At 43.3% G+C, this 14,540-nt stretch overlaps 1 protein-coding gene across 1 annotated transcript in view; it reads left to right on the forward strand.

The window, feature by feature from the left end:
• Positions 1-14,540, forward strand: part of STK3 (serine/threonine kinase 3) — a 157,028-nt gene that overhangs the window by 90,109 nt on the left and 52,379 nt on the right. Inside the window, exon 10 of the mRNA XM_072151508.1 lies at positions 7,485-7,660. Within this exon, the coding sequence (XP_072007609.1) occupies positions 7,485-7,660 (176 nt within the window). The remainder of the gene's footprint in view (positions 1-7,484; positions 7,661-14,540) is intronic.

The following is a 14,540-nucleotide window of genomic DNA, read 5'->3' on the forward strand; positions in this document are numbered from 1 at the left end:
AGGGGTACATGGGCAGCTTATCTTTTGGTACTTTTGACATAAGACGTTGATGTTGGAGGAGAAGCTTGTGTGCCTCATGCACATATATTATCGAGTCATCCATTTTGCACCATTAAACTAACTAGCCCCCATCAGGTAGGGTATATGAAGTTTCCTTTCTAGTATTCCATCTTTTACAACTATAAAAAGTATCTTCTAAATTCAGGCAAATATAACCATTTTCACATAAGATAAGTCAAGTTTAGTGGTTGCTGGAGGAGTATCACTACTTTTGTTCTGTAGCACCTAGAAACACAGTTTTGTGTTATATTAAGAACAAGACTCTCTTCTTTCAGATCCCATCAGGCTTATGATTCTATAAGGTACAGAACCGGACATAATGGAACCTAAAAAATAGGCAGGAACTGGATCTTAATCTGCAGTTTTCATTTCTAATAATGTCTATTACAGAGAAGATAGGGGCTTCTTAAAGGGAACCTGTCACCAGCAGGCTATATTTCAGTGGGCACAGGTTCCCCTAGATCCTCTCACGTGGATAGCAGACATGGTCTTCTCATACCTTAGTGGTCTGTAGTCGATATAATATTCACCGGTGAAATTTACCTGGCACCCAGCAGGTCCTACTGAAGCCCTGGGGGCGGCTGCATTTCAAAAGGTAGCGAGTGTTTCCTGATGAGCATTATTCCCTTGCTCCCCGGTGTTCTAGTGTGTGGCTCCCAACTCCTCCCTCTGCATCTCCTCCACCTAGTGATGTCCGTCAGCTTATTGAACAACCTATCCCTTTGCGTATGCGACCCCTCCCTACGCAGTTAACAGTTTAGTTTGCTTACCTTCGCTACGCAGTGACACTACGCATTGAGTGGCGAGGTGTGGCGAACCACTGTGCTTTTCCCTATCATGCGAAGGGGAGCCTATCGGAGCCTTTTCTGTGGGTACTTAGGCCATGGACCCCAGGACAGAGTTCACCAAACAGGACCAAATCCACCGAATCCATCCATCTTCCTGCAGTTCCAGGCAACTTAAGAGATGCTGCTCTTAGCGACACTTCATTGGCTGTTTTAAACTGTGGGAAAAGTGAGAAGGTTTTGACAGAACTGCATTATCTTTTGTAGGTCATCCTGCTGGACCCACCATTCTTACTGTACAGAGAGACCCTTTAGAGAAGCTACAATGAGAGTCTGAATGTGCCTTCCTTCTTTCAACTGTGTATTGGTGGCCTCAGGGGCTGATACGATTGAAAGATGTTGAAGAACAGGTAGCAATAAGTTACTGGTTAAAATGCAATGTTGGCGGTAAATGTTCACGGTAAATAATAAGTGTAATTTGGTTATAGTTTGGGCACTCTGTCTCTAAAAGGTTCACCCTCACTGGTCTAGGGGAACCTGTCCCCACTAAAATATAACCTTCTGGTGACAGGTTCCCTTTAAGTGATACTACCACTAAACTTGACTCATCTCATGTGAAAATGGGATGAAGAGAGGCAATATTTGCCTGACTTTGGGGGAGATTTGTAAAGGTAAACATATGAGATTTCACATAAGTGAGGGAATTCTATAAAGAGCATATTAACCCTTACCTAAGGGGCTCGTAGTTTAATGAGGTAGAACCTTGAAACAGATTCTCTCTTTTTTTAAACAGGCTGCAAACAGGGGCAGCTCTCCCCTCTCCATAGAAGCTGTGCGGACGAATTGCAATTCTGGGCAGGAATAATTTGCGGTCATAGTGCGGTGAGACACGGTTTGCTCTCTGCAACTTGACCATGCACAATAGCTGGGTGCCCTTTTTGCAACTAGGTCACGGCCACCGTATATGGTTGTGTGACACTTTGTGTGCACAGGGGCCATTGATTACAAACTAGTTGGAAAGGGTGTAATATGCATGATTTTATGGTGTTAATAAAGCATAAACTCCACAATAACCACATTTAAATATAAACCATGGTTTTTTTCATTATATTCCCCGATTTCTGCTTGGTTTGCTGTGATTAATGAGTCATGAGAGTGAGGGGACACTGGGGACTGTCTCCAGTGCATGTGGTCGTTTATTAGTGCCGAGCCTTTTATTACACTTGGCATTGTGCACCTACATTCTGTTTTGCAGAATTAAGTCACATTTAAGGGAAGAAATAACTTGGTGAGTGTGTGGGCTCGCTTACATATGTGCTGCAATGAGCCGCTTGACGCCCCGTGATGTTTTGCATCCGCTTGTTCTTGTTTGTATTGTATATCGTTATTACGTTATGAAGATTGCCCTAAAAATGCAGTTGGTCAAATGCTTTGCACATATTCATCTCTGAAAGCATAGGGCTTGGGTTACAGATCACTAGTGGTCTGACCATTGGGGACTCCCATGGATCAGAACCAAAAGTTCCTATGTGAATGAAGAAGTTCATGCACAACCACTGCGCCATTCGATGTTGCTGTGCAGAATCAATAGCCCGTAGAAGGCAATGGGTAGATGATCACGCATGCTACATTCACATAGAGATTTTAGATCCTTCGCTAAATGGATTTATCAAATTCTAGTTGGCGAGACCCCCGAAGGAGAAGAATTTGAAAAGCCTTGGTGAGAGGGTACCATTTGTGATTTCATTTTGGTTGCTTGTTATACAGCAAAATGGAGCTGAGCAATTGGCACATGGTGTCCTTTGTTTAGGCAGCCCGTCATAGAGCGAGAGGAGATTGTACACATTGGGGCAGATTTACTTGCCCAGTCCTGTCACGATCCCGAGGTGCCTTGTCCGACGAGGATTTGGGTCTGCCACAATTCACTATAGGTCGTGCGTCCAATTTCCTGCATGTGTTGCTTCCCTGCTGAGATCAGCCGAAGTTCACCTTCTACTTGAGTGCTGGATCTTGCGACACAATTTAGTTTTTAAATACCGGGGTTTGTCCGAATGCTTCGGAGTGTCCGACAAGCCCCCCCATTCCCCGATCTGTTGCATGCAAGCCGATGCGCCACAATCCGATTGCATGTGTCAATTGCAATCCGGGGCAATTCGGCGCAAAAAGGAAGTATTTGGGGAAACCCTTAGTAAATGTGCCCCATTGTCTTTTCTGCAGGCAGCATGTTAAAGAGCAGGTACAATCTGCTCAGCTCCTTGTGTCCTGTAATATGCTGTCTTCACATAAGACACTATGTACAATCTGCCCAGCTCCTCCACAAGCATTTCACACCAGGTTTGTTTGATTCGATTAATTTGTGGGGGGAGGCTGCCTGACATTTTGACCTTTACAATTTTAGTGTTCTCTTAAAAACAAAAGCAGCACAAACAAAAATTTGAGTAGCACAATTGATTGGCACCAGTTTTGTCTGATTTCAGCAAGGGGGGGGGGGCTAGATACTAGACATACTGGAAGGTCAATGTATTGTTTTGTGCTAAAAAAAAAACAACAAAAAAACGTATAATTTGTCATTGTATATATTTTATACCTCTTTAGTCTCTTGACTAGAGAGTCCAGTAGTTATTCGTATCAGTGATCACCAGCTATCTGTGTGAGCACGGGGAAAGCTGTCAGTCACTGAGAAGTTTGCGGATAGCCGATGTTCTGTGACAGCTCCGGATTTCTTCCCATTATAATCATCTTTTACCTCTTCGTTGTTTCTATTTCACCCAGCGACCCCCATCCCCCATTTAAACGCCCACCACAACGTGTGTCACGAGAGCCCCTTAACAAAGCTGTTACAGAACAGAACCGCAATGGTCGTCCTTCTGTTATAAATAAACCGTAGACACCGGTTGTGCTGCAGCACGTCAGCGTTTATCCATCGTGGAGAAGTCAGCGTTAGTTCCCTCTCACCGCCCACGTACAGTGAATCCTGCTGCTTGAGCGTTTCCCATCAGCACATCCTCCAGGCGATGCATGACATCCGTATGTGCTGACAGCGACGGCTGAATCCTAATGGAGTCTCTGCACACTTTGCACGGCAGTGATCATATATAATCTGCACACGAGATGTAACCATCACCTGGGTGGCGGAACGTTGTCTTATACATAAGCTAATTACGTGCATCCTAATAGGTCTGGTATATAGCGCTATAGATTTAATTCATTCCACTATCGCTGCTCTTTCCCTCCCGCTCTCGGGTAGATGTAAATAATAAATGCTCCATATTAATATTAATTGTTTTCCGCCTATCCTTGGGGGTCTCTGCTCGTGAAGCTTTAAATTCTTTGTTTGCTCCAGGAATAATAAGTGACGCCGCATCTGTGTAGTTTTAATATACAGAGTTAATCCGCTCCAACCTACGTGCTAAAAAGATTTTGGAAAGGGAGAAGCGAGCGCGTTCCAATAATGGATCACTCCGGAGTATTGATTTGTGGAAAACGACCCTAAACTATTTTCTCACATGGGAAGGCATCAGGAAAATGGGATTAACACTAGTTCTCATGTGAAGGATAAATCAGTCCGAGTAATCAGTGCGGCTCATCATTGCGAGGTTTAATGGTCTTGTCATTTCACTCCCAATACAGAATTTATTACGTAGTCTTCGCAGATTCCTTAACATAAACATGTTTTATGTATTAGTAGTGCTTTTTGTGAGTATTTAAGAGCTCTTATTTACGGGACTCTGTTAACTAATTTGACCCGATTAACTAGCGGTCCCGTCAGGTAGGGTAAGAAATGCCTGTTCTAGAATGCCCTCATTAATGTGAAATCTCACCTGTTTGCCTATTTAAAAAAAACAAAAAAACAAACAAACTCCAAAGTCATGTGAAAATAAGCAGAGAAGAGTCATTGCCTGAGACGAGTCGAGCTTAGAGGCTGCAGAGGGAATTTCATTTCAGATGCCCCTGTCGTCTGCTCTATAGCACATAGAAAAAGCGTCTTGTGTCCTATTAGGATAGGAATCTCATCTTCCATATCACATCAGGCTTGTGGCTCTGTGAGCAACAGATACAGAGATACATTTCCAACAATGTATCTAAATGGCTGTAAGTCGTGTCTTTATTTTGACAGTATCTCTGGTTCTGTAGCACACAGAGCTACATGCCTGATGTCATATGAAAGATGAGATTCCTATCCTAATATGACACCATACACTTTTTCTATGTGCTATAGAGCCGAAGACAGAGGCATCTGAAATGAAATTCCCTCTGCAGCCTCTAAGCTTGAGTCGTGTCGGGCAATGACTCTTTTCTGCTTATTGTCACTTGACTTTGGAGAAGGTGTCTTACCTCATTTCTACCCTCCAAACTGGAGAATTTAGAATATAATCAGGATGGAAATAAGAGTCACCCTTTTAAGGGAAAGTGCCTTTTCCTAAATATTTTATGTCCATTCAGGGAAGTTTTCAAAATGTAATCCCCTAGTGATGTTAACACAATAAAGATCATGTTTAACTCTTTAACCCCTAATTTTAGTCATATTATTACTGTTCTAGCTCCCATTACTCCGTGATAATCAGTGTAGAATTCCACAGTGTAGGCGGGTACGAGCTGACTGGACACTTCATGATTCCTCTGTGCTGTAAGATGCTGTGTACTGATAATGTGTTTGGATTATCAGGGTCCAGGGTTTATCTACACATTCATTTAGCTTCTTAACAGTCTCTGAAAAATCGAACAAAAAAAAGATTGGACAGGTCACTCGGGACACTACAATGCCCCCCTCCCCCTCCAGAGCTTATCTTGTCTCTAGAGTTGCTGCTGTCTCCTCTGCACACAGCTGTCTATAGTGCTCTCTCCCGGCTACAGGTGGGCATACGTTTGCCGCGATGGAGAGGAGGGGTGACCGCTCTCCATAGCAATGAGTCACGGGCCGTAACACGGGGAAAGATAGGACATATCCTATCTTTTTCACCGTGTACGGAGAGGTACGGTTCGGCCATTGTTGTCAAGCTTGCGGCCATACATACATCCCTCTACGGCCATGTGAATGCGGCCTAACGGTCAATCAGAGAATATGTTTTTTTTTTTTACTATTTTTAAGGATCTTGTCTTTGTAAGAATAGCCCTTTAAGATGTACTACAAAGTTTCTTGTGTTGACTTGTACTAGTAATTAGCACTCCAAACCTTGCTTTAGCTAATAAATATATATACAAGTTTCGGTCGGTTTCTGGAATCTTTTCTGCCGGATTGTCTGCTCTTTTCTTTGCCTGCCTTGACATGTCTTTTGCTTGTCATTCTCTAGAGACTCAAGTTAACTTTGGATGAAGAGTGTTGAATTTGAGCCTGTAAGGTTTTCTGAGGGCAGTCTTATACATTAGCCCATCTTGAAGATCTTCACTTGGGAATATTGGAGATTAATCAGTAGAATCTAATTACCGAGCTCTAGCTTTTCTCTGCAGCTTCTAGCGATGGTGGGGCAAGGGGGTCTTGGTCTTTCTCAGATTGCCTTCACAGCAGAGGACTGATCATGTTTTTGGCACTAATTGTATGATGATGCTAATTTAATCCTAGTACAAGGCCTAATGGGACATGTTCAAGGGGGTACAAAGAACACCAAAGGACTTGTTCACATGGATAATGTTTCATTCTTACTTTAAAAAGACCAAGTTTTCTCAATATGACTCGCATGAAAAAGTTGTTAAATTTTGAAGATTTGTAAAGTGAAAAATGATTGGCTAATAGCTCCTCCTCCTACTTGACTCTTTGGATTGTCTACATCTTTGTTATCGGTGGTATATGTTTTGCATAGGTCAGTAATAATATCAATAAATGTTTTTTTTAAATATATAGTTCCGACATATTGGGCGGCGCTTTACAGATCATGGGTTACCTATTAAGACAAAATAAGACATTACAGAGTAATAGCCTTGTTAGATGACACCGTAGGTAGAGGGCCCTGCTGGTAAGAGCTTACAGTCTACGATGAGATGGCTCATTGTCATGGGTCCAACTCAAGGGGTCACCCATAGATCAGCTACTAGAGCCGTAGGGAATAGAACTGAAATTGCAGGACCTTCTCAGAGTCGCTATATGGTAGAATGATATAGTTTTGTTAAACGCCTCAATGACCCCTTATAAGTACAAAATTTATAAGACCATATGTACACTGTGCCCATGTGTTTACTTGAAAAGTTGTTTCTATATTTTTATATTTATTATATTTTTATATATTTTATATTGTTAGGGGGTGGTAGAATAACAAAGGTCATCTGTAGGGTTCCTCGGTTCCCATCCTCTGCTGATGCGCTGCTTGGGAATCGCTTCACATTCATTGATCATGTGATAACTGGACCATTGGGCTACTGAGACTGTGAAGGCCAGTGGCTCTATGAGACCTCACTTACACAATGGTTGTGGCATCATCACCGATTGCTGATGACCGTCCGGGAGACTAAGCACCCAGTGGCAGGTGGTCATCACTGGAGACGACCTCCAGGGATAGAATTTTCTTGTAGGGAGGATAACGTGAATGTGTATGCTGTTGGCTCATGAGTGTTCACGTTTGTTCTTATCTGGTGGAGGTAAAAAAACTGTGGTTTTGTACAATATTTTCATTCTCATGCAACAAATTTTTTTTCTTGTATTACTAGGAAATGCAACATCTCCTCAGGCACCGCGGCCTTCCTTCATGGATTATTTTGATAAGCAAGACTCTAAAAATAAACCCCATGAGAACCACAACCAGAATGTCCACGACCAGTACCACATATCCAAGAATGTATTCCCCGACAACTGGAAGGTTCCCCCTGATGGCGATTTCGACTTTGTGAGTAACTGCAGTCTCTTGTATTTTGTCTTGGCGTCTTGTTTATAGGTTTTGTCAGATGTGGAAAGCTGAGGCACTACATAGGCCTCTAGGTATGCCATACACTTACATTGACCACCTAGTAGGTGTGGAGGTTCTCTACTGTGATAGCACAATGTAACAATGTGTCTTTGTTGTCCCACGGGATAGGCTTCCACTTTTACCTATGTTGAAACAGGCATTTTCTTGACCTTTCAGAAGAGAGGTGGGTCGAGTATTTTAGCTTTCCGAATTACAGAAAATTCTTTTTTGGTTATGAGACTTATATCTTCAGGTTTGTTCCAGATTGATCAGGCTTTGATATCGTAGAATCGAAATTGCCAGTGAGTAGTTGATCCATGATGTCTGAAAGATTAGCTCCGCTTTTATGGAATTACCATTGAGGTTTTTTTTTTTTTTTTTTTAATAATGTACAGACAAAAATATTTCTGTATAGTCTTTAATATTTAAAATTTCCTAGTGACTGACCGTTACCTCCAATGTGACCATCTTGATCTCCGATATTCTGGGAAGATGAGTTTAATTACCACCTACATTAAGCTGCTCATACATATAAAATTGATGTTTGTTAAATGGTTGGCCTACAACAGATTTTTTTTAACCCTCTTCATGTATTGTTGATGCACGCTGGGTTCTAGAAGGTTTTGATGTGTTCTGAATTGGGTTATGAAAATAAACTACTTCCAGACATCTCTGGTTGTGGTCAATCTGTTCTGCCAATAAAAGGATTGGCTTGCTGATACTACTGTATTTATCTCTGACATGACCTGTTAGTGAATGCTGACCAAAACAACAGGTTCGGTCAACTTTGCCCATTGAGGGAAAAGGGAAATGAGAAAATGAAAAGCAGTGGGAGGACAACAAAGTAGCATGGAGAGAACATAGTAGAGGGTGTAAAATGTTGGCAACAACATAAATGCATTGGGGAATAAAGCTATAAATGAAATGGCGCTACTTGAGAGATCAAAATTGAAAGTGGTTATCCGTGAAAATCGAAATCCACAAGGGGACTGGGTTCAGGGCCTGCCTAACACCCTACCAGAAGTTCTGGGACCCACTTCATCCATTGAGTAGCCTTCTCGGACAAGGAGACAACATAAAGATGCCCTCAGGAAAATGGAAGTGATGCCTCATGTCCAAGGCGGATTTTCAAGAAGTGGGTCTCATGACCACCTGGAACTTCTAGTCAGGGCGTAGGTCATGAAACTGGAGGTACTGGAGCGGAGTAAGTGTGTGGTTTTTTTTCTTAATAAGGCTCACTGAATGTTTTTAAATATTCATGTAAAAACCCTTTAAATCAAGAATAACCTTTTCATTATAAATGTCTTTATATTTTTAATTTTCACTTAAATCACTGAACTCTACCGATAGAATAGACCTGGTCTCGGTGCTGATACTTGAGTACATATTCGCATTGTTGCTCATGTTTTATATCCCCTCTAGAACTTAAGTGTTATACACGACTTCTCTTGTTCCTCCTAACATCCTACGATTAGTCAATTTATTCTGGTTTTCGGGGAGGGTAGACCTCTGGCGTTATGAGAAGGAACATCTGTAAGTGAAGATGGATAGTTCTCTTGATGACGGCGACTGTTTTTGCATATTAAATTGTCAATTTTTGTTGGATGGAAAACTATAAATATTTCAGGTCGCTGCCATACTGACTATAAAACATTAATGAGAACTTTGCATAATGCAGAGATTACAAACTTACATTAACCTTTCCCTTATGAAGTGCATCTTGTGTAGAAGACGTGCAAAATATCTGGTGCCAGGAGGAGGAGGATGTAGTCCTGCAAATTGCTTTCTTCTATTAAACTCCTAATAGCAGGGGGACACAGTTTAAAGTTTGAGCTTTTTTTTTCTGTGCACACGGCTGTCATCACTCACAGACTCTGAGAATGGATTTACTAGATATTACATTAAAAAAACATTTTCTGCAGACCCTGAGCTGCAGTTTTAAAGGGATTAGTCTGCTGTTTCTGTAACTCCCATAGAGATGTTTCAAAAGAAACCTGCATACAAATATTTCCATGAAATCATTCATTTGGAGAAAATTGACAATTTTGCAGAATTGCTGTCAGATTAGCAGAATCTGAATATAAAAATAAGCTCTTTTCTTTTTAAAATGTGTCACAGTTGCCCCCGCGATCCATGTCTCATGTGCCCCTCTCTGGTGCGGCGTTTACCCAGCCCACTCCACGATCCTGCCCTGCTCCTGGCCGCACGAGTGTCCCAGCTCTCTAGGGTGCGCCGCATCGGCACTCTAAGATGTAAAGAGCACATCACTGATTGGCGGTGGCTACCCCGGGTTTTCCTTAAAGGCCAGCTGTTCCCAGGATTCCCTGGCGGACCTTTGAGCTCATTGCCTTACAGAAAGCTCCCTTGTGTTGTTCCCTGCGTTCCTGTTCCTGCCTGCCATGATCTCCCGTTGCTGTTCCCGGACCTGACCTCTGATCTCTGCCGCCTGCCCTGATTCCGTGCCTGTTCCTGACCTTGAGCCTGGACTCCGTTTCTGTACCTTGACCTCGGCTACCACGTGGGCTAGTCTCACCTGTGGAACGACCTGGTGGTTTCCTGCCGCAGCAAGACCATCCCGCTTTGCAGCGGGTTCTTGTGAAAACCAGGTGCCACTTAGACTCCGGTTCCAGGTGTAGACTAGTACTATCTCCTGTGGTGGTCCAGGGGGTCCACTTACCCCGAACCCTGACATAATGTATAGTAGCAACATATACATGTGGGTTACAAGTAGCTGCTAAGCAGCAAATCAGCTTTACATCCCCCCCCCCCCACCCTCAAGGGATTGTCCTGGCCAATCACAGCAATGTCTTGTTGCCAGGGGTGTGAAGCTGCCTGATTGGCTGCTCTGCTGTAACATGTCCGGATTAGGTGCAGCTGCCGATCAGAGGATTCCAAACCCAAAGTTAGGGTTCACTCAACTCTAGCTACAAGTGTTAGACCCATATCTGTGTTAACCTACCTACTAAGGCAGCTACTGGTTGCATCTGGAATGAATGGAAAGGTGGCCACTCCTGTTTGACTCTCTACTTCTTCATTTATGCATATTGTTTTAGGAGGCTTTTCTTTTTTCCCTTGTCTCCTTGATTCCAATAAAAGTGATTGAAGAGATTTTCTGGTAGAAGCCAATCAAAGCCCTGAGTGGTGACCGATCACTTCTGAGGCCACACATTTACATGCTATTTTTGCTGTGGTCACCATTGAAGCCTTTGATTGCAAATAGTGGAGTATCCACAATAAAAAAAAAAAAAAAAAAACAGCAGCTATAAAATGTAAGTCAATTTTTATGGGGTTTTTATGTACCGTATATTCCGGCGTATAAGACGACCTGGTGTATAAGACGACCCCCCTACTTTCCTGTTTAAAATATAGAGTTTAAGATATATTCGCCGTATAAGACTACCCCTTTTCCAACGCATACAGTAGTATACAGCACAGCCCCCAGTAGTATACAGCACAGCCCCCAGTAGTATACAGCACAGCCCCCAGTAGTATACAGCACAGCCCCCAGTAGTATACAGCACAGCCCCCAGTAGTATACAGCACAGCCCCCAGTAGTATACAGCACAGCCCCCAGTAGTATACAGCACAGCCCCCAGTAGTATACAGCACAGCCCCCAGTAGTATACAGCACAGCCCCCAGTAGTATACAGCACAGCCCCCAGTAGTATACAGCACAGCCCCCAGTAGTATACAGCACAGCCCCCAGTAGTATACAGCACAGCCCCCAGTAGTATACAGCACAGCCCCCAGTAGTATACAGCACAGCCCCCAGTAGTATACAGCACAGCCCCTAGTAGTATACAGCACAGCCCCTAGTAGTATACAGCACAGCCCCCAGTAGTATACAGCACTGCCCCCAGTAGTATACAGCACTGCCCCCAGTAGTATACAGCACTGCCCCCAGTAGTATACAGCACTGCCCCCAGTAGTATACAGCACTGCCCCCAGTAGTATACAGCACAGCCCCCAGTAGTATACAGCACAGCCCCCAGTAGTATACAGCCCAGCCCAGCATTAAAAAAAAAAAAAAAAAACTTATATACTCACCCCGATGTCCGCGCCGTCTTCTTTCTTCTGCCGGGCGCCACCATTGATCTTCCCCGGCAGGCGCCTAGTATGACGCGCCGCTGCTGACGTCATACTAGGCGCCGACCCGGGGAAAGACATGGCGGCGCCCAGCAGAAGAAAGAAGACGGCGCGGAAGACTGAAGACAGCACAGCGCGGACATCGGGGCCAACGGAGGGCGAGTATGCACCCCGATGCCTTTTTGAGGCTGCCGGCAGCCATCACTGTGCAAACACCCGCGATCGGTGCTAGTTATGGAGAGGACTCAGCCCGTGAGCCCTCTCCATGCATCGGGACCCGCCGTATAAGACGACCCCAGAGAAGACAGAAGATTTTTCTGTCTTCAAAAGTCGTCTTATACGCCGGTATATACGGTATTTTTTTTCTACTTTCTTACTTCATAGTTTACAGTTGTATTGGGGCTGCACAGCTGCCATGTATGTACTGATGTCATGTGATATCACCGCAGGAGCCAAATAAAATCACATTGGCAGGGACCTAAAGAGCCTCAACCCTGTTGCGATGGGGGAATGAAAACATCATGCCGACTGCAGATGACCATGTTAAATCTGTGGAAACTGACTTGTGCGCCGGTCCAAACTCAAAAACTGAACACCTTTCACAGGATAGAGAAATATGATGCAAGGACTCTTTGTATATCGGGCGATCTGTAAGAATGGTTAAGGTACTGCTGCTGCAGTTTGGCTGGCAGACAGGAAGTCCTTGCATTTTATTTTTGTATGATGCAAGGACTCCCATCTTGTTCAATGTCTTCAGTCTGTCAGATCCGACCAACATACAAGTCCGTTTCCATGGGCCGAACACGTTTGTCTTTAGCCGGTGTATAAAACCTCATACTCCTGATTCTTGTATATTCAGAATTTTTCTATTTATCCAGTATTAACATTTTCTGCTGCTGCAGAAGAATGAAGACACGGGGAAGATATTTATTACTTTCCTCCTATATAATTTTCATCTTGTACTAACCCTTGCCCGCCTGGCAATCCGCCTGTTTACATTTCCTATATATTGCCGGTAATAAACCTTCGCAATATTGTGCTATCAAAATGCAAAGTTGCTTGTGAGCCCGAGGGATTTCCATATCTGGAGCGATTGAATCAATTAGTTTCAGTTGCAGAAAACCAGGACGGGAAGAGGGGGAAAAAAGGAGAAGTTGTGCTGTGTTCTATCCGTTTGTGCAGCAGAAGAAGCCGCGCCATGTGGAATGGAAATCTGTTTATTGCAGCAACACCAGTGTAATGATTTCTGTCACTTTGATGGAACTATTTCCAGGCGGCCATGGTTTCCAGATTGTTTGGCATGAGACAGCAGAGTGCACATCTTTGTGATTTTTCTCCTTCAGTAAGCTTCCTGTTTTAAGTACACAAATTCTAAAAGTCCTTCTAAAGATTCTGGAATGGTAACAAGACTTGAAAGAGCCATCTGTTACCCGAGACAGAACATTTCAGTGGTTTAATGAGCAGAGGAATTAAATTGGAAACATGGCCGACTGGGAAACGCAGGAGTTGTGACCTTAAGCTAAGGTTGCCACACAGGGTTTGGGAACATGGAGGCTACTGGTAACGTAGCATGCGGAGAGGTTACGGCGCTGGGTAATTAATAAAGCATGGGCGCTTCTTGGCCTGGATACAGGACAAATCTGCCTTCTGTGTTGAGTTTACTTAAATTTAATTGCTTGCCATCATTTTTTCCACTTCATTGTTTTTTTCCCCCCTCGAATGTAGCTTTGTTCAGATCATTAATATTAAGATTCCTAAAGATTTCACACCCGTGTGCTGTCTAATCATCTTTTCTTATAATGATAAGAATAGACACCGTCTGCTTATCCTTTGGTTTCCTCTGCGGTCTCGGGCCAGTTCACGTATCTGTTATGTCTTCAGTTATTGTGAGCCAAAACCAGGTAGGTTAGGTTTAATGGAAAAGACCTAAAAGACTTGCAGCTGTTGTGTGTGAGTTCCAACACTCCTGGTTTGGACTCCCAATAATGCAAATAAGTGAGGACTAGGGATGAGCTGACCCATTAAGGTTCAGGTTGGCTGAAGCAGAATTCTCACCCCACACTGATAACACCCGCGATTGTTGCTGGAACCTATTGCTTATTTAAAAAGTTAAAACCCACCATTCACGCCACCAGTGGATGATGAAAACGTGGAACCTGAAGTTCTGGCTGAAGTCCGAGTTCAGGGACCTGAACCTGCTGTGTTTTCTACACGACCAAACATTGCATGCATTAAATTCTTAAGTTTTTGGCACTTTCAAATTGATGGTTATCTATAGTCATGTCTGCAAACTATTGCAAAAATATGGGACAATGCAATCTGGTGTTACTCCTACTGAGATATACTACTGATGAGATCCATTTGGAGAATATGCTACTCTTAAGCCATTCCCACTGTAACCCCAATGAATAGAAATTAGAGGAGGAAAACCATTGAGAAGTAGCAGACATCCATCTCCTAAAATTGTATATTAATACTGTATACCAACAGCAAACATGTTTCATGTGACTGTCTGGTTGTTCACCTATGTACAAAGGTTTGGCTCCATCGTTTTCTCACTATTACAAAACAGATTGCTCAGAGCTTTGCTCTACACTGGAAAAAGTTGTGACATCGTCTGTCATTTATTGTCTTCTGTATAATAGCAGGGGATGAGCCAAGTAAAGTCTGGAACATGGAAGAACCTGAAACAAACAGAGGCTCTAAGGAACATTTTATTTTGATTTCTGAAAAC

This window comes from Engystomops pustulosus, chromosome 5 (genome assembly GCF_040894005.1).
Source record: "Engystomops pustulosus chromosome 5, aEngPut4.maternal, whole genome shotgun sequence".
Lineage (NCBI taxonomy): Eukaryota > Metazoa > Chordata > Amphibia > Anura > Leptodactylidae > Engystomops > Engystomops pustulosus.